The sequence below is a fragment of the Charadrius vociferus genome, unplaced genomic scaffold (genome assembly GCF_000708025.1).
Source record: "Charadrius vociferus isolate BGI_N301 unplaced genomic scaffold, ASM70802v2 scaffold822, whole genome shotgun sequence".
Taxonomy (NCBI): domain Eukaryota; kingdom Metazoa; phylum Chordata; class Aves; order Charadriiformes; family Charadriidae; genus Charadrius; species Charadrius vociferus.
Window position 1 is genome coordinate 1271621 of NW_009647481.1, and position 19662 is coordinate 1291282.

The 19662-nt window shown below is 45.1% G+C and overlaps 1 protein-coding gene across 1 annotated transcript in view; it reads left to right on the forward strand.

Moving 5' to 3' along the window:
• HSPA9 (heat shock 70kDa protein 9 (mortalin)) overlaps positions 1 to 18949 on the forward strand; it is a 20849-nt gene extending 1900 nt beyond the window's left edge. The window contains exons 4-16 of the mRNA XM_009880725.1: positions 453 to 577; positions 2172 to 2245; positions 2332 to 2438; positions 3262 to 3424; positions 4099 to 4191; positions 5886 to 6095; positions 8541 to 8768; positions 9583 to 9687; positions 10704 to 10821; positions 13241 to 13335; positions 15484 to 15576; positions 17299 to 17439; positions 18215 to 18949. Of these exons, the coding sequence (XP_009879027.1) occupies positions 453 to 577; positions 2172 to 2245; positions 2332 to 2438; positions 3262 to 3424; positions 4099 to 4191; positions 5886 to 6095; positions 8541 to 8768; positions 9583 to 9687; positions 10704 to 10821; positions 13241 to 13335; positions 15484 to 15576; positions 17299 to 17439; positions 18215 to 18274 (1612 nt within the window). The 3' untranslated portion in view covers positions 18275 to 18949. The remainder of the gene's footprint in view (positions 1 to 452; positions 578 to 2171; positions 2246 to 2331; positions 2439 to 3261; positions 3425 to 4098; positions 4192 to 5885; positions 6096 to 8540; positions 8769 to 9582; positions 9688 to 10703; positions 10822 to 13240; positions 13336 to 15483; positions 15577 to 17298; positions 17440 to 18214) is intronic.
• Positions 18950 to 19662: the final 713 nt, after the last annotated feature.

Here is a 19662-nt window from a genome sequence, read left to right on the forward strand (position 1 = left end):
TGACATGTTATGTTTTAGAATATGACCCTTTTTTGGGTGAAGTAGGTATGCCCTTGTGTCTCAAGGCTTCATTGCTTATGTTCTGAGGGCCCAGCTGTATTTTACTACATTAGTTACTGATCATCTTAAGGTTGTCAGCAAAGAAGAAAAAAGCCTTCCTGATGCAGTGCAGAATTGTCAGCATCTACTAATGAAGACTTTTCTCATTCTTGAGGGCATTTACAATCAAAGCAGTATGATCATACCTGAGGCTAAGGATTAAATGATGTAGCTGATTAAAAGCAGTAGTAGTATATTGGTACTTCTGGGACTCCCTGGATCTGAAGCTGCTGTTGGCAAGTTCAGTATTCTTTGTCTAGAGCTTATACATGTTTATCCACTGATACTAATTGTAGGGGCTTTGTGCTGTATGCTGATAGAGAAATTGACCGTAGAATTCTTCTGTTTTCTAGTAAGAACGTTCCATTTAAAATTGTCCGTGCCTCCAACGGTGACGCCTGGGTAGAGGCTCATGGGAAACTCTATTCTCCAAGCCAGATTGGTGCCTTTGTACTCATGAAGATGAAGGAAACTGCAGGTTGGTACAGTTTGGTCTTTGCCATGTGTGAGCACAAGTGTGATCTTGGTGCTGGGTGGTGGTAAATGGAATCGCAGCAGCCTCAAAGGTGCTTTTTGGGTATGGCAGTCCTTGTATAGCAGGCCCTTACATGGGGCAGATCATGGAAGGGTACAGTGATGGGCTGTTACGAAGTCTTAGGGAAGATCAGTGCCTACCTCAGTCCTCGTATCTTCGGCAAGATATTAGTGCTTTACTTAAAACATACTCAAAATTGAATACCGATTGAGTTGATACTCAATTTTAGTTGAATTGAATGCACACTTACTCAGAAGGGGGAGCTCCTTTTCCTTGTAAGCTGCAGTCCTTGTGCTTCCCTGGCTGCAGCTGAGCACGGGCTGTGGCAGCCAGGGTTTTGAGTGGCTGTATTCTTATTCAGCTGCTAGACACGTAGCAAGAAAGGGAGTGTTCAAGGGACCCAGTTTTGAGGCTGAGTGCATAGCTTCTTAGCCAGTGATGACTTTAAATCTTTATTAGCAGAAAATATCCATTGGCCTGGAGAAATATTTTTATTTTCTTCTTTTCAATTCTTAATGTGGTTTCTGGGGAAACCGAGTATAATATACAGAGATAATAGTCAGTAGCTGCCTTCCCCAGCCTTGTTTGGTACATGTTGTGCATCCAGTGGTGAGTATTTGGAGGGCAGGACTGAAGGTTGTTACTGAAGCTTCATGCAAAGATTATTTTTTTCAGTATGAGGTCCTAGACACTTGCTAAAGCTCCACCCAAGCGTAAAATATGGGTATGTGGTATGTGAGCATCCAGATGTGATGAATCTGATTCTGAGGATAGTGTACCTCTGCCTTAAGCAGGGGTCTGCTTCCTGTAGGTCTGTTGGCTTTTGTACTGGGTGCTACATGAATTCAACTATGGAATGATCTGGCTTTGCAAGCCACGCACAATAATACAGCGTGTAAGGTCTGTGCAGCGCTAGGTATAAATCCTGCATAGGTATAAATCCTGCATAGGTATAAATCCTGTCTGCATTCTCACTGAATCGTGCACGTGCTTATTTTTTAGCAGGTCTGAATCTAGTTACATCCTTCTCTTTTTTGAGAGAAATTTGTGACCTTAAATTAGGGTGTGATGCATATTTTTCCTGACATTATTTGATGTCTCAGATGCTTATAAAGTTAGTATATTGTACTGTATAAACATACCAACAGCAGACTATATAAATAGGATGAAAACGAGTAAGTTTTAAATGCATCACGTTTTCTGTTTCTTTGGAGTGTTCAACAACTTCAGTCTCTCACACTAAGAAGACAATTTAAGCTCTCGGATAAATTTTCTCTCACTAGTGGCATCCAGTTACTGATGGAATTGTGGAGGTGCTTTGCTGTTCTGTCAGAAGTCTAGAGACTGTTCCATGCTATGTGGAAGGACTTGATTCCTGTGCAGATCCCTCTGCATCTTCCCAGGAAGCAGCAAGTGCTTGGGCAGCAAGCCTGTCTTCTGTCTGTTCAGGAAAATGATTTCAAACTATGTAATAACAACTTGGTGGTATTCTTATCTTATAAAGATAACTTTCTGTTTTGTCTCCCTCTTCCTCCAGAAAATTACCTGGGACATTCAGCAAAGAATGCTGTGATCACAGTCCCTGCTTACTTCAATGATTCTCAGAGACAGGTATTCACCAAGTTGTAAGATTTTTGGACTTAGAAATTCCATTTAGTTTCTCTTGGTACTCAGCATTCTTCCTCTTTTTTCCTCAGGCTACAAAAGATGCTGGGCAGATCGCTGGCTTGAATGTTTTGAGAGTGATTAATGAACCGACAGCAGCTGCACTTGCATATGGTCTGGACAAGTCTGAAGACAAAGTGTAAGTGCCCATTCCTAACACCTACCCTCTCTTAAATAACCGTGCTGTAATTTGCTTTGTAAATGCATTTTCTGCTTTCTGGGTTTTTTTTAAATCATCGATTGGAATTCTGCCAGAGTAGACTCACAGCTGTGAGTCAGTGCTGTGTAATGTCACCTCTGTTCTATGCCAACCATACTGGTTAAAGAAAGTGAGTTCATAACTTGTACCTACAACTTAATTATCAAAGCTGAGTGTCAGTTTAATTATCTTACCTAGTGGTGGCAGTGATAGGTGTGGCTAAGGACAGCTGGGTGAGAGGCTGTCACCGTTCGTGCTGAAGTGTAGCACAGGAGGTTCACTGAGGTTTGGTGCCTGGTATCCACAGCTTGCATCTTCTTCCCTGGCTGCGTTCAGCCTTCTGTCACTGTCAAGGGTGGTTATATAAATGCAGGGGTTTTGTTACAGATTTTGTGTTTCTGCTGTAGATTATAGTGCTGTGAAAGCCTCACATTTTGAAAAACGTGTTTCATAATGGTTCTGGTGTCCCTGTCCTTGTCATTGGATGTGAATGTCTTTTTGAAGAAGGAGGAACTGCCCTCTCTGAACTAACAGACAAGGTTAAGCGTCATGCAGCACGTCTTTCAGTAAAGACTTCCACGTGGACTCAGAGTGCTCAAGGAATGTGTACGCTGTGTAATTTGTTTACCACTGTCTTTAGAGAGGCTTTTTACTTTTGTGGACAGCAACATGAATTCTGCGCACTTCACTTCCTGAGGAGAATGATTGATGAGCCATACAACTTTGTCTAGAAAGTAATGCTTTTCTCTATCTGTTCTTGTAGTATTGCAGTCTACGATTTGGGTGGCGGCACTTTCGATATTTCTATTTTGGAAATCCAGAAGGGAGTCTTCGAGGTGAAGTCCACCAATGGTGATACTTTCTTAGGTGGAGAAGATTTTGACCAGGCTTTGCTACAGCATATTGTTAAAGAGTTCAAGAGAGAGGTAAGGTATCTCACCAGAATTCAATCTTGCATTACACTGTTTTTCAACCTCACTTAACTTCTATAGAAGAATGGGGATTTTCTTAAGTTACTGGAACTTGGTTTGTAATCAATGGCACAGTTGAAATTTAAGAATATCAGACACCTGTTAGCTTGGCTTCTAGTTCTTACACGTGTTTTCTTGAGGTGGAATATTCCTCTCCTGGAAGGCATAGAATAGCAGGACTTCTGCCTTTTTTCCTCTAGTGTAGCAGGACTATCCTATGCATAGTCTGCTTACTTTTAATAATAAAAATCTGTGGTCCAATTGAATGTGGCAGCACAGATGCATACAATACAGGGTTGGCTGTCTGTAGGAGACTGCGTGTAATTCCAACTGCTTTGCTAATTCAATCTTGCCTTTGTATTCTGTGATGCAGCAGTTACAGATTAAAGCTTGGAAATGCTTACTGTATAATCGCTTCCAGAGCAGAGGGGGCTAGCAGATGTATTTAGCATTTCAAAAACATTTGCCAGAAGTGAGAGCTGTCAGCAGAAGTGCACGTATCGGGCTGTTTTTCTACAAACACTGTTACAGTCAAGAGTGATAGGAAGGTGAACTGCAATGAAGAAGAGCTCTCCATGACTCCTGTGCAAAAGCTGAGAGTCTGTTAACCCATATTGTTTGTTATTTAGATGGGTGTTGACCTGACTAAAGACAACATGGCCCTTCAGAGGGTGAGAGAAGCATCAGAGAAAGCAAAGTGTGAGCTTTCGTCATCTGTGCAGGTAGGTGGCTGGGTTCAAAGCAGTCAAGTAAACCACTGTGATATATTTTGTTACTGTTGTTTACAAAGCTCTATGAAATTGCTGCTTTTTTTTTTTTTGCTTGTGGTGGTAGAACAAGCTTCTGTGTAACCAAATGGCATCACTTTAACAGACGGTCCTTTAGCAGGGTGGACTGTTTAGGAGCACAGTTAGTTGTCGGAAGGTGAGAATTTTAGTGGGAGCTGGGTTTTGCCTTTCTTCTGACACGGTATTTTCTGATCTTTCATGGAATGTGACCTTGGTCCCAACTTGTTATGTATTTTAGAACTATGATGGGAATTGGAGAATTCAGCTGCAGCTAGTACCGCTGGGTTACTCAAAGCAGTTGTGGCTTTGTGCAAGCAGTTCCAAAACCTACTCATTCCACTGAAACAGCTAATTGGTCTAATAAGAAATAATTTCTATAAAGAATCTACTTATTTTCCCATAGAAGAGTTGCGTGGAAAAAGGGGGTATAAGTTGCCTATTCTTTTTTCCATCCACTTTGTATATTAATGCATTCAAGTATGTCCTTTATTCACTACTGAATAAGGAGCTGGAGAAGCAGCAAGTTGGGGGTGTAATAGTCTTGCCTAAGTGAAATCAAGGTCAATTATATAGTAATTGAAATGGGGTTTCTGCCAATTTCTAGGTTCTGAATAAACATTTTTTTTTTTTTTTGATGGTGGTCTTTTTGTTGGCCAGTGGGGAGCTCATAGGAAGGAGTTTAGGCCAGGCACAATGGATGCATAGTTCTGCCAGAGACATAGCAGGCTCTGTTTTACTAGCTCAAGAGTTGGCAAACGCAGTCTGTTCATACCAGGAAAAACTGAATTCCTTAACTCTTTAGCAGTGAAGAGAAAACAAGTTGCTTTTGGCCCTATTTTCTCCTCATGTTTTTGACCATGCTATTTATAAAGTGAATGCACACCTCTGGCCAGTAATGTGGGTTTAGTTCTTGTGTAAACTTAATTTCTAGAGTTTAAAGCATTAATGTTTTTCATTGCTTTGATTTGCAATATCTTTTGATGTTGGCATGACTCAGCACTTGAACAAGATGGTTTCAGTATAAGATTTGCTTTAAAAACCCAGCATGTGAATTTGTAAGATTGTTCACAAATAGCTACAAACAGTGGGGATTACAGTCTCTGGCACTGATGGAACTCTGTGTTAAATGGCAATGGACTGGCTGTTGAACATGAGTTGTTTGCATCTAGAAAACAGTCATGAGTGTTTTCCTTCAAGTATCTTACACTGCATGAAATGTTAGTCATTTGGCAAAATCTTTTGGGACTCTGAAGATGGGCTTTTTTCTGTGTTGTGCCTGAAGGAAGATTAAGGTTGTCACTTCTAATATTTCACCTCTTGCCTCCTGGCTGTGATAGAAATTAAATTGTTTTTCTTGATAATAAAAGACCTCAAAATAACACGGTGTTAAAATTGGACTTACAGTTGTAACCATGAGATGTGTAACAAAATAATTTTCCCATCTCTTGTCTGAAATGTCAAACATAAAATTATGCCTGCTGCCGCTTAAAGGCTGGGCTGCGGAGTGAGCAAGCACATAGATGTTTCAGTGCAGGCAGAACAGAACCTGTAACTTGATCTAAAACCTGTATGTAGCTGCCTTATTTTCCATTCCTGTTTTTCACTCCATGCCTGTTTCTGTGCTACAGACTGATATTAACTTGCCGTACCTTACGATGGATGCCTCTGGACCAAAGCACTTGAACATGAAGCTGAGTCGCTCGCAGTTTGAGGGCATTGTAGCTGATCTGATCAAAAGGACAGTAGCGCCGTGCCAGAAAGCCATGCAGGATGCTGAAGTCAGCAAGAGTGACATTGGTGAAGTCATCCTCGTCGGCGGCATGACCAGAATGCCAAAGGTATGAGCTATGTGTCTGTTACGGGCAAAGCGGGCACAGCTAGATGGTGCTTACTGTCAAGGGTGATCTGTAACAGAAAAGTTGGGAGTCTGGTAACTTCAGAGCTCCAGCAGCTGAATGCCCCCCGGAGCAGAGCAGACGTGCTAAGTAGTCACATGAAAGCAGTGGCAAGGGACTCTCTCATCTTGTTTAATTAGCTCAGCTAGGATCTGGGGGCTGTAGCTGAGTTGCACTTTACAAAGACAAGTGGGAGGTATCAGGAGTTGAAAATTCAACTTGACTTTCTCATGCAGACCAAACATAAGCAGCATTGTTCAGATACACAGGGTGTTTTCTCTTGTTTTGGACTACTGTGTGTGATAAAGGTACACAATGACAATAACCTATCGGTAATCCTTGCCTTCCCGTGGATTTCTTGCCCTGTGTAGAGCACTTACAGCTAGCTGTGAAGAAGCTGCCCAAGCAGAACAGCTCTGTTACCTGCTGGTTGCCTGTATTCGGCTACCTGTGTGAGGCTGGGTGTTGTCAAGCATATTTAACTGGCTGTTCCAAACACTCGTTACCTAATACCTGGCCCTTGTGTTATGTGGTGATAAGCACCAACAGGAGGTAACTTAAAAGCTTGCTCTGCTGACATGCACAGTCTTGCAGATAAGGTGCTGTCTGCTGGTGATTAACTATTCTTGTTCATAGCAATGCAGACTACCGCTCAGCTCCCCTGAAGTCAGAGCTGAACATGGATGTACATGCTCCCTTCAAGGGTACAGCTTGTCCTTCTCTACCGAGATCATCAAAATCTCGTTCCATAGGGATCCGTCAGGCTTGGACTATTTGTTTGCTGTTAAGATTTGTGTTTTGCTGGTCCTTGCTAGGTGTGTACGTGGTCCTGCTTGGGACTGATTTGGGGTTTGGTTGTGGGGGTTTTTAATTCTCTAGGTGTTAAACGAGCCTGGTGGCTGGAGGTGACACTAGTGTGTGTGCAGAAGGTCACCCAGGCAGGGGAACCAGAGCAACAAGGTAAACAAGCTACTGCTCTGGCCAAAGCTCAAGTGGAGTAACTGTGCTGTACCTTCCCAAAGTCCCTGCTGTTCCAGCTGGATCAAGGAAAAACTGTGTGTGACTAGCTATGAATAAAGTGATGAAAAACACTTCAAGAAGTGGGGAAGCCCTTCCTGAAGCATTATGTATCCTTTGGGGGTAGGAGACAGTACTTAAATATTGACTTTTATGATTATTTTTACTATTTTACCCCCTGTTTATAACCCCCAGTGGCTTTGAGCTTATACAATGGTTTCCTGTGTGGCTGTAGTTACAGCTCTGGCTCTGAGATCAGTGCCTGTATGTTGTGCACAGCACAGAGCCTTCTCTTCTGTGTGTTGCTGTGTTCACTTCACCCCGCTAGGAGGGAACGTGCCTTCTTTGGAGCGCTCACGTGGCCAGTGCTCCAGGAGATGTACAGTGGGTGGTTAGAAGTAATGTTTCTTTTGTACTGTAAAATATGCCTCCAGAAGGAAAGACTCGCACTTAATTATATGCTGATACAAAAAGCGTCTTCCTCTGTAATGAGCACTCCCGGCAGATGTTTCTTGGCTTAAGTGCAGAGGAGTTGGACGTTTGCTTATAGCACAGTTTTCCAGGCGCATCACGCTCACCTGTGCCCATGAGTGCCTGAGGGGTGTACTCGGGGAGAACAAAGTCCCCCACCCTTCTCTGGTAAGGCAGAGGAGCAGACTGCTTGTGCACTGGTGCAGACACCCTGTTGCGCTCCTATCTGGATACTTCAGCAGTAAATCTGTTGCAATCGTGAGCACATCGTTCAGAAAGGGCAGAGCAGTTGGAGAGGTAATAATACAGCACAGACTGGCTGCTGACATAGCAAATCTACTTCTCTGGTGAAACTGCCCATTAAATATTTTGAAAATACTGCACTTCATACAATTTCCTCCCCCACTGCCCCTCTTTTTTTTTATTACACACAAACAAGATGAACTGTCCTTCTGCTCTGGCTCTTTTTTTACCTTCCCTGCGCTCTGCCTCCACAGCTGTACTGTCCTTGACAGCTGCGTTCTGCCCGGTGTTGGCTTGCACAAGTTCCCAGAGAGCAGTCCTTGACTCCTGCTTGATAAGCATAGAGGGATCCCTTCTAAATATCGCTGGGCTATGTGAAAGGACTGATGTAGGTTGACTGGCAGCTGGCAAACTTGATTGCAAGAAAGTCTCCAGAGAAGGGGTTGTCTAGACAGAAATGAGTGCATTTAACAGGGTGCATGGAAGATAGGGAATTAAGGAGCAGTCACAAGCCTGAAGTGCTTAGTATTTCTGTCATGCCGCAGGGTTACACAGCAGCAGGAGCATAAAGATACTGACCTCTAGCCAAGGCTGGCATGTTCTTATGGCCACAGCACTGGGCAGTAATGGTTCACTCTGCATACGAGTTGTGCTTAGGTTCGGCAGACTGTACAGGATTTGTTTGGCCGTGCTCCTAGCAAAGCAGTTAATCCTGATGAAGCCGTTGCTATTGGCGCAGCTATTCAAGGTGGCGTGTTAGCTGGTGACGTTACTGATGTGCTGCTGCTGGACGTAACTCCCCTCTCCTTGGGGATTGAGACACTGGGAGGTGTCTTCACAAAGCTTATCAACAGGAATACTACCATACCAACTAAGAAGAGCCAGGTACGAAGTGACTCTAGATGGGGGGGGGTCTTCTGTGGTGGTCTCAAAACACCCAGTGAAGGCTACGCAAAGCATCCCAGTCTTGTCTCCTCATCTGGCAAGGAGAAGCACCGTAGAAATCAGATTCGCTGTCAGCCACTGTGTACTTCTATTGATTATTAGTGTGCCCAAGAGGGGAGGTAAGTTGGGTTAACGTGTGCCAAGATACCCCAGGATGTTTGTGGCCTGGTCATGATTGCAGTGTGTGTGCCATGATGTAACTGTCAACACATCATTCTGAAGAATTGTGTGGAGACCTTCTGTAACTGAGCACCACACCCCTGTGAGACCACCTTTCTTAGTCTGCACACCTCAGAAGGGATTATTTTTTCCCTGTATTGTAGGGCCCTAAAAGACTCGGGTGTGATCCTTTCTGTCACTTTGCCTTGTCTGAGTCTGCGAATGTGTGTGCTCTTGCTGATAACTCGTGTTCTCTCTGGGGCGTGGGGTTGGGGCAGGAGCCCTGCTGCTTCAGGAGGAAATGTTCTGGTAATGTGGCTGGCTGCCACCGGAGCCTGCTGCTGGTGTGGCATTGCCAGCTTTCGTGTGCTCAAGTGCATATAGGACGAGATGCCAGTGAGCTTGGCCATTGCTAATCATGGTGCCTTGGCATTTTGTAAGAGGAACAGGGGAACAACAGGCATTTAATGATTCTTTAGCTCCTCAACATAGCTTCTCTTTATTCCTCTCCTTGTTGTTTAGTCAGCTTGTAACTGCAGCTGTTCATGTGTTGCAATTTATACCTATCCAGTAACTTTCTGTTCCTTTTGCACAGGTGTTCTCTACAGCTGCTGATGGGCAGACTCAAGTGGAGATTAAAGTATGCCAGGGAGAGAGAGAGATGGCTAGTGACAACAAACTTCTTGGCCAGTTCACATTGGTACGTTGGCTATTCAGTATTCATGACCTTAGACTTGACCTTCTTTGAGAAGTCCAAAGCCTTCTCCATTTCAGTTGACTCCTGAAGGCAGTGTTGGGGGAGAATCATCTTACAAAAGACATCTGACCCTATTTGTAGTAAAAAAGCAGTCTCTAAAGGCACAGCCTGGTTCTGGGGCTGCCTTTCGGTGCCAGGGGAGCCACTAGCATTTGAGTCGGAGCTCAGAGTTTCTAAGCAGCCTTATGTGGCACAGGGGCTACTGCAGTGTTAGGACTTGATCACCTAGAAGGACCATCTCCACTTCTGGGCACAGAGAGCAAAAAGATCTCTGTAGTACCAGGCCTGTGCAGCAGATAACCTGAATGTGGGCCCTTCTTCTGCTGTTGACAACCCGCAGTCCCTAGTGAAACCCATTTCTAGCCTGCTTTTCTGTGAAGGCCTGTGGAACTGCCCTGCTTACTGGAGAATTCCTGTGTGCAGTGTGTGGCTGCCTAACCAGCTCCCTGTGCAGAATTGGTTTGGTCAGTGTTGGCAAAGTTTGGCACTGTTTGCCTAAACTTGCTGTTGCTAGGAAGAGCCATCCAGGAGGGAAGGGCTTTGCCTTTCTTTTGTATTTTTGAAGGAAGCTGCACTGCCTTAATACGGTAGCCTCGAGGCAGTCGGTGAAGTCCAGTCATGTCCAGAACTGAGGAAGTAGAGCATCCTGCGGTGTCCTGGAGGGAAGAGTGGGTTGTTTAGCAATGAAGCAGAACCTGTGTCGTCCCCAAACCAAACTTGGGGACTACCTCTTCTGGTTAATGTGCTCTTGTTCTGGGTAGAAATCTGTATCCTGTTAAATCTAGGTACCACTAATTTACCACATGATGCCAACAGACATCTAGAGGACTAAGGACTTGGCTCTAAGGCTTAGTTGATTCAACTGACAGATTGCCAAGATAATGTGCCCAAAAACGGAGTGTTGTACCCTGTGCTCATGTCCGTGTGGGAGCTAATGGCTAAGATTTTCTCATTCTCAGGTTGGGATTCCTCCAGCGCCGCGTGGAGTGCCCCAGATTGAGGTCACTTTTGACATTGATGCTAATGGTATTGTTCATGTGTCGGCCAAGGATAAAGGCACCGGACGCGAACAGCAAAGTAAGTGCTATCAGATGCTGCCCAGGGAGGAAGAGGAAAGGTGTGGAGCAGTGATGGTGCCATAGCATGCTGCGCACTGAGGGTAACACTAGGTGACTCCAAAGGTATTGGAGTGCTGCCCCGCTGGGAGTCCCACGGCCCAGGAGTGGGGACTGTGGTGCATGTTACTCGATTAAGAGTCAGAATGACACAAGCAATCTGTTGCCAGTGCAGTGTAGATGCAGTTGAAGTCATCTTAGCCAAAGTGCCCCCTCAGGAAAGGGGAGCATAGTTACTGCAGGAATGACAACTGGCCTGTAGCTTCATTTTAAGGACCTAAAGCCTCTGTAAGCACATAGCACTGTGTTGCCCCTTCTGTTAGCCTGCCGACAGAGATTGCCACTAGTGGATGCTCTGTCCTTGCACATTAGGCAGAGGTGAAGCATCTGTCTATACCAAGGTCAAGGAAGTCCTCACTGGCAAGGTTTTACCACATTCCAAGTCATTTTTGCACCGTATGACAATCCGTCCTTGGTCTTGCACTCTGCTGTGATCGCTATAGCAATGTTTCAGCAGAGCACAGCCATTTCCTGGGCTTTTCTGTATGTCTCAGCGGTGCTGCAGTCCCCAGAGAGGTGTTGTGCATACGGGTTGGCTAACTGAGGGCTCACAGGTGTTTGTGGAGCAGTGCTCCTGCTGCTTACAGGGGTGTCCTGTGTCACTGAGGAGCTCGGAGCGGTGACATTCTGCCCTACATTACCTTGAAGGGGGCAGAAATTGGGGTTTGGGAATCCAGCACCTTACATGAGTTGTTTCTGGGCACTCTGTTCCTTTGGGACTGCCCTCTGCTAACACACGAAGGGATTCCTGTCCAAAGCTGCTTGCGTGGAGGTGCCAGCTTTTCACTGAGAAATCAAATTAGCAAGATCTCTGTTCAATTCAAGGCATGTCAAGTACAGCTGAACAGATCAGCCCTGTGCCGAGACCCTGTTTTGTTTCTAATTACTTACTTCCTTACAGAGGTCTTGAAATTCAAGTGTTTTGAAGCATCAGGTATTTTGCGTTACCACCTTGTTAATTTTCATCCATTTAGGCTGGAAATGTCTCTAAATGGGAGGAGGCTTGGGGACTTAAAGCTGTCGGTATATTTTGCTCTGTAGTGCAGTGAAGTGTTAGGCCCTCCGGTCCAGGGTAATTAACGACACGGTTGACATTTTGTAAAGCACCGTTGTGGGCTCAGAAAATTAATTTGAAGCATTTGTAGATTCCCCTGATACAAAGTAGATCTCTTTTGTGCCTCTAACTGGGAAGTCTCTCTACTGCCCTTCAGTTGTTTATTGGAGACAATCACTTGAGCAATCAAAGGCATGCTCCATTCAAGAAAAATAGTTAACTCTGTATTGGCAATTTGAAGGTATATGTTCTTCTTCATCATGCTGCTTGGCTTTTGGCAGAAACTTGTTACCAAAACTACGCTGCTTGTTACTTTGATTTCCTTGTAGATTTTCAGTGTGTGGCAGCCATCTGCCTCCGAATAGCCATCTCCTGATAATAGGCAACCAGAATTTTTTAGCTGCCTATCTGTGTGCAGACGTGCTCCTGATTGTAAAGCTGAACTGCCGATCCCACATCCGCATCCAAAGGACACGTGTGTGTGTCATTCTTCAGGGTTTTGTGCCATTCACAAATACTATGTAAGAAACTTCTTTCTAATGAGGATCTTAGTATATCCTCTTTTAGACTTTGCAATATCCTGGATGTTGGTCCTCTCTCGTAGTGAAATGATGCTTTACTGCAGAAATTAGTTTAAATTGAGACTATACTTTTTGCCACTAATAGAGGAAGAAAAAATAGGGGAGACCTTTAAGAGCCTGCCCATAGAATCGCGCTATGTTCACTTATTAAGGGCAGTGTGAGGAGCTGGGGGGGGAATGTTGTCTTATCCTGGGCTGCTTTCCAATAGTGAAAGAAATCTCTGTGCCCTGATTTAAAAAAAAAAAAAAATCCTTCTATTTTGATTTTTTTGGTGGTGGTGGTTTTCTGCTGTCTTCTTTTTTTTTTTTCCTTTCTTGTTTTGTGATTTTAGCCTGCTAGAATGCCTCTTTGGGGGCTTTGTGTGCACTTTCCAGGAGAAATAACTGGAGAATGGTCAAAGTGACTTGCAGACCAGTGTCAAAATGGTCAAAGTGACTCACAGACCAGTGGACAGGAAGTGTCTGGCAGAGCTGGGGACTTCACAGATCTAAGATGTCAGGCTTTTATCTTGCCAGCAGCATCACTGCCTCTTCAAAGACTGGCTGTCTTTGTACTGCCCACAGGGTCTTCGCAGGTGCAGAGTCCCTGAGCAAGGCTGCTGCCATTGAGAGGGTTTGGGAAATAATACTCTCCTTTCCTCAAAGATGAGAGCACATTCTTTATTAATACTTCTTCTCTAATGCAGTTGTTATCCAGTCTTCTGGTGGCCTTAGCAAAGATGAAATTGAGAACATGGTGAAGAATGCAGAGAAATATGCGGAGGAAGACAGGCGAAGAAAGGTAATGTGATCATTATGGTATCTTCCAGCTAGTAGTGTACCTACCAGTTATTACGGTTGTGCGCTATTAACCGTGCCCACCTTTAAAGGGGCCGTAGGTTCTGGTCCATACAGTCTTGAGCTGTTTGCTTGTGTGGTTACCCGAATATCTGCTTACTTCCTTACATTCAGTTTACATTCCAGACTTGCAAGAAGTTGTATGCAGAGGCATTTGGATCTTGGGTTTGGGTTAGGTAACTTGCCCTGTGGGACTAGAATTTTAATTCCTCCCTGAGGAGTTACTGGGATGTGGAGGCAGCTGTAAGCAAATTCGCCTGCCTTTTACCCATGACAAACTGCTTTGAGCTTTGCAATTCTAGTTTGCTTTTTATCATCAATGTTCTTTACTGTCCACCTGGCTGTTATCTTGACTGTTTATTTGAAGCTAGCCTACTACAGCTGGGTTCTCACAGCGATGTTCCATTTTAAATGGAGGCAGTACGGGGATATTTAGGTTACTTTCTCCGAGTTTATTTTAAAACTTGATTTATAGAACCTGCCAAGCAAAGCTGCACTTCAGCCTCTTCCCTCATAAGTGGGAAGTTGCATTGCCGCTTAAAAATGTCACTGTGGCATCTTGAATGCTATATTCATCTGAGTGCAGCATTTGCCCTCAGCACAGTTGAAGCCATCAGGAGGTGTTTGCAAGCCCCACTGCCTTTGTCAAGAAAAGACTGACACTTGCCATGGTTAAGTGGCTGAACCTGTGATATACATAGGATTAATGGTTGGAACTAATTGGTTTAATGAGGGTAGTACTAATGAATTATGCTGCTAAATACAGAGCATTGATTTCTAAGCAGACACAGTGAAGTCCTCTGGGATGTAGCACCAGCATATAGCTGGTGATTGCTGAAACTGGCACACTGAATTTATCTGCTTTTTGTTCTCCTAGTCTGTAGAAATCTGTCTCAGGTGTTCAGGCAGTGCTGCAAATCTCACTCTCAGTACTGAAGGGATCAGAAGAGGACTAAAGGAGTCCCACTGTTTAGATAACTGCATAATTGCCATGAAGCATAGGTGGTGGCCTAGCATTTGGAGAGGCTGCACTGAAAACTTTTTCCTGTTGCCTTACTTTGATTTTGTAACTTAAGTCACTGAATAAGTTCTTTCTTGGCATAGTTCTGAAGTGGGACTCATCTCTGCCGAGTGACCTATCGGAGGAAGGTGATTAGGTTGCTTTCTTAACTAACGCTTCTCTTTGCTTGACACATAACTATGATGATCAAAATTGCCTCGTTGCACCTTTCTGGTTGTGGTTTTACTGCCACGGAAGTACCATGAATGTATAAACAGAGTTGTCACTCTGTTGGCTGTGAACTTTGACATCCCACAAAGAGTGAAGACACAGTGTAGAAAAAAAAAAAACAAACACATTTTTCATCAGTTTTCCACTGTAAGTGGTTAGCCTCCTGAGAGTATTATCACACCCTGCTTCAGGTAGACTGCTCTTCCAGATGGAGAGGGCTGGGCTTCCCAGAGACAGCTGCTGGTGAAATAGTCCATGTTGACTCTGGGACTGAATTACATCTCAGCAGGAGTACCACTCCTCTGTACTTACAGCCTACCCAGTGCCCCATTGGTTGTCTTTGCAACAGTGACGTTAGGAACCGGTATTTCTTACCTAGCACGGTGGGGTTTTCCACTGGTGAGATGCTACAGGCATTTGTAATAAGGAGAGGTGAGTAAAACACCCCAGTGTTTTAGTGGTCTCTGGTGCCCTTGTTGCTGAAGAATATTTTCCAAAAGTTCTGTTGCTTTCCGGAGGAGCAGAGCAGAGAGAGCTGTCCTGTCTCTGCAGTTGCTGGCTCTTCCAGCGTGCCAGCAGTAGTGCTGTACTAGTTGCTTCCACTTCCAGGGAAGTGGGATTTGCTATGTGTGAAAGCGTGAGGATTGCCTTGCGTAGACTGCCTGTTTAGGCGTTCTGGTGCCAGAATGCATCTAGAAATGGTTTGTTTGCATTTCTTCTTCCCACCTTGCCATTCAGAAGGACCCTGGGTGGGAGCTAGAATGGAATGTGGCGGTTTGGGGAAAGAAACGTCAGCTGCTTGTTCATGCGTACCCAACTCAGTGATGTATGCAGTAGTCACTTATGACCTCTCTTACCCAGGAACGCGTGGAAGCTGTAAACATGGCTGAAGGCATCATCCATGATACAGAGTCTAAGATGGAGGAGTTCAAGGATCAGCTGCCAGCAGATGAGGTAGGTAGTTTCTGATCCCGTAGCAGTAAAGGAGGTAAGATTTCCTTACTGTGTCTTGGCTCAAATTCTCACTTAACTCCTAGCTGGCTCTGGCCAGCGGCACCAACTCTGTGTGTATTTCTGTGGAGAGATGGCACAGCTGTCAGCTCTTCTGGTTTTTGGACTTGATGAGTAGGATGAGCATGGCTGACGGGAGGGTGTAAGGGCGTACTTAAAAGAATATGGTTTGGATAATAGCAAATATCCTATTTCAAAGTGCGAGTTCAGTGTCACTGAAGATCTGAAAGCCTGAGAAGCTGTTAATGAAAGGTTTCTGCATGAATTATGTCCTTGACTTGGCCTTGTGGTGATTTGATAAGAGCTGTTCTGTGGCCTGTGTGAGAGGAGAGTTTAGCTCAAAAGCTTGAGATTATGAACAGAGCCTACCAGTGTATTAGCAGAGGGACAAAGACAAAGCTGCTGTGCAGTCCCAGCAGCCTCAGTAGTACAAACACAGCACCCAAGAAGGTGGAGGCAACGAAAATTACTGTATCCACTTAACGCTGATTTTTCTTCTGTTTTTGGAGTGGATATTTAGTATCAAGAGAGTGCTTTCTCAGACCGTTCGAAGTGACAGTTTAATTTCTGCATTATGAATTTCAAAAGCCAACTTTAAAACAGATTGTGCAACCTCCAAGTTAACAACTCTCGGAAGCAGAATAAAAGGGTTCCCAGGGCCTCTGTGAGGTGTTTGAGGGAGCAAGATTATAGTTGGTTGGTAAGTAGCCTCTGATCAGTTCAAACACTGCTTTTCAGCCCAGCTCCTCTCCTCTAGGGTGGATATTGGCTGGCTGTGTTTGGGATTATGATCACTGGAGACTCGTCTCGGGAGCACAGAGCCTAAATCCCTGTCCCTGCAAGGGCTGTTGTTCCCTGTAATGTCTTTTGGGTGATACGGAGAGGGAAGTGGGTAGCAGAGCTTGGAAGAAGCCCTGTGCTGCCTGGGTGGAATTGGGGGCCCGACACACAAGGCATCGATGGCCTTCCCCTTCCCGTGGGTCTGAATGAGAACTCTGCCCACGTTTTGAGTGCGAACACCGCTGAGCAAGCACTGCCGGCGCATCTGTCCCCCAGTAACCTCGCTTCTCCAGGCCTGCCTCTCCAGCAGCGTGCCAGTCTGACAGAGAAATGCCAGACTGTGCGGAGCGTTTGACAGATGGCTACAGGGGCTGGGATGAGACCGTATTGCTTTTATTTGTCTCTATGCTCCTTCTCCCACGTGCAACAAAGGGATTAACCAGGGTGGTGAACAGCATTAGCCGTTGGCTTTCTGACATGCCTTAAATATAGATGAAAACCAGCTTTCTTTTCCCTTTCCCCTGGCTCCCAGGGTGACTGACACTGGTGAGGTGTGCCAGGGAGAGCAGCTCTCATCCTTGGCGGGCTTTTCAGTCTCTGCAGGGCTTTCTGTCCTTGGCGCCTCTGCTGAGACGGCAAACAAGGGGACCGATTAATGCCAACTGTGGCATATTTAGTGAGGTGGACAGGTGCCCGTTGGGAACTGAGCACAGCCCTAGTCCCAGCAGACCGTATGGTTCAGTTTGAGACTTTAATTTCAGGGCTTCTGGCAAAAAAAAAACGGTAGTTTTGCTGTGGCCAGTAGGTGGGTGAAATGACAGGAATGAGATTCTCTGCGAATAAAGTGCAGGATTTCATCGTGTTTCTTTTGTGACTTATTTGCAGTGCAACAAATTGAAGGAAGAAATTGCTAAAATGAGGGAACTTCTGGCTCGTAAAGATACTGAAACGGGAGAAAACATCAGGCAGGCAGCAACCAGCCTGCAGCAGGCTTCCCTGAAACTCTTTGAAATGGCATACAAGAAGGTAGGTTCACGGTCATTTCCATTTGATGGCACTCAGAGCAGGGAGTGGGGACACCAAACGCTTAGGCAAGAGCTGTGCTTGGAGGTGGCACTGAGTCTTGGTGCAGCTCCGTCAGAGTGCCACTTGCTGTAGAAAGTTGGGTAGAGTTGAAGGCCTGAAGTCTTGGCCATCCTGCCGTAGGTAGCCTGTCTCCCAGGCGGTGTGTTCCATTTCTGTCCGGTGTTCTATGAAAAAGTACTGGAAACTCAAAAGGAGCATCAAGAAGAGCACAGGCAGGGAGTGTAGAGTGCCTCAAGAAGTGAAGTAATGCCTGGACTTACTTTAAGGCTGATTGTATAAGAGCTTTCCTGTTCAGTGTGGCTCAAATCACAGTAGTAAGGCCATCGGGGTTTTCTTCTCACTCTCCTTGCCAGTGAAAGGCTCACCCGTTCGCGCCTTGGCAATTGTGTTCTTCAGCTGTCCTGGGAGGTCTCCCAGGATGGAAGTGGCACACTCTGCCCAGGTGACCTTGGTGGTGCTAAGCTCTCCTTACTGGGGAAAGCTGCTTTCCTGATGTCAAACTGAAAACGTTCAGCGCTGCAATGTAAGCTTGGATAAGATAATTTCCTGCTTCTTAGTAGATGTCATGTAGAGATGAGGATGGTTTCCACTCTCCACTTTTCACTGGAGGAAGGGTTTCTTCAGTCTAGAACGAACCGAAGCAGCTAGCTAGGAGAAAAACATCTGGGAGAAGCATTTCGCTGTTACTACAACTAATAAGTGAACTCTTTCACAGATGGCCTCCGAACGAGAGGGTTCTGGAAGTCCAGGGGATCAGAAGGAAGAGAAGCAATAAGAAGTCTCTGTCTTGCCATGACTAGAGTATGAAGAAGAGGTCGATTTCTTGACGCTTGGGAGAGAAGGGACCTTCCTGAGCAGCAATGGGCAGAATTCAGACTTACTGTGTTTTTGCAGTATTCTATATATAAAATTCTTTAATGTATAAACTTAGTGATGTGTCTGCTAGATAAATTGTCACTTGATGAAAGTTAATTCATGCCAGATGAAGTTCTAAGTGTTTGGCCCTGTGGTATTCAACTGAGGCACCTGGGGACTCGCTGATCATTTATTTCTGATACTTGACACGATGGTGTACTAAATCTGATATCAAAGTTTGAAAACCATGTCACTAAATCGAAGGGTGGAGATGGAAGTCCTGCTGGAACTGGGAGGAGTATAAAACCCGTACGGACCCTCCTTGTGGATCTGAGTACTTGTGAGCAGGCAGTGGGGCCTGTGAACAGCAAGGAGAAGGCTGGTTACACTGCTAGAGAACGTTCAGATCTGCAGCTAGGTTAGTGCCCTTGTTCTCAAGGAGAGGGGTTACTTCAAATTTAGCTGTAACATTATTTCTTACAAAAGAGGCTATGCGGAAGTTAAGTACTTTGCTTGTTTGAGCCTTCTGCTCCATCCTGTGTCTGTTCTCTGCTTATGGTAAAACAATTTCCTTGATAATAAAACTGTTACTGGATCCATTCTGGATTTTTTTAAAATAAAAGCAGAAAAGTGTCCTACATGGAGTTTTTGGTATCCTGGTTCTCCAAGAGAACGTGAGCACAGTAACTGCCTGTGAGAGCTCCTGAGGGGAGAACAGTCAGCCGGCTGTAGTGGCAGCAGCTTTGTGGAATTTATGCTTTGTTCACATGAAAAAAGAAGGAAGCTGGTGTGAGGTGAGGGTCCGTCCCTGTGGAGAGTATCACTGCTGCACTCACAGGAGGTGCCTGGAAGTCCTGCTCTGATCCGCTGTAGCGGTGGGACTTCACCTTCAGGCACTTTGTGCTTGCGCTCAGCCTTCTGAAACTGGCTGTAGACTCAGCAGCAGTTGCTCACTGCTGCTTCTACCAACCAAGTCTTCCAAGGGGGTGCAGTCTCCTTGCCACAATAGATTTATCTGTTTCTCCTTTTTCCTCTGTTAACTCTGGAAAGAAAAAGCAAACTTTACAGCTGCCTCAGATATTTAGGAGGGAGGAAAGGATTCTTTTTGCCTGGCACTCCAGAGTCGCGTAATTAAGAGAAGCTATGAGGGAAGGCAGCAAGTCTTCGTTCTATGAATTTTCTTTTAAGCTGAGGACTGGGAAGAACCAAGACTGCTTCAGACACTAAGCTCTCCCCAGCAGTCCTAGCAAGAAAGACTGGGAGCAACTTCTGCTTTAATCAGTCTAGCACATTGAAGTGGATGGAGCG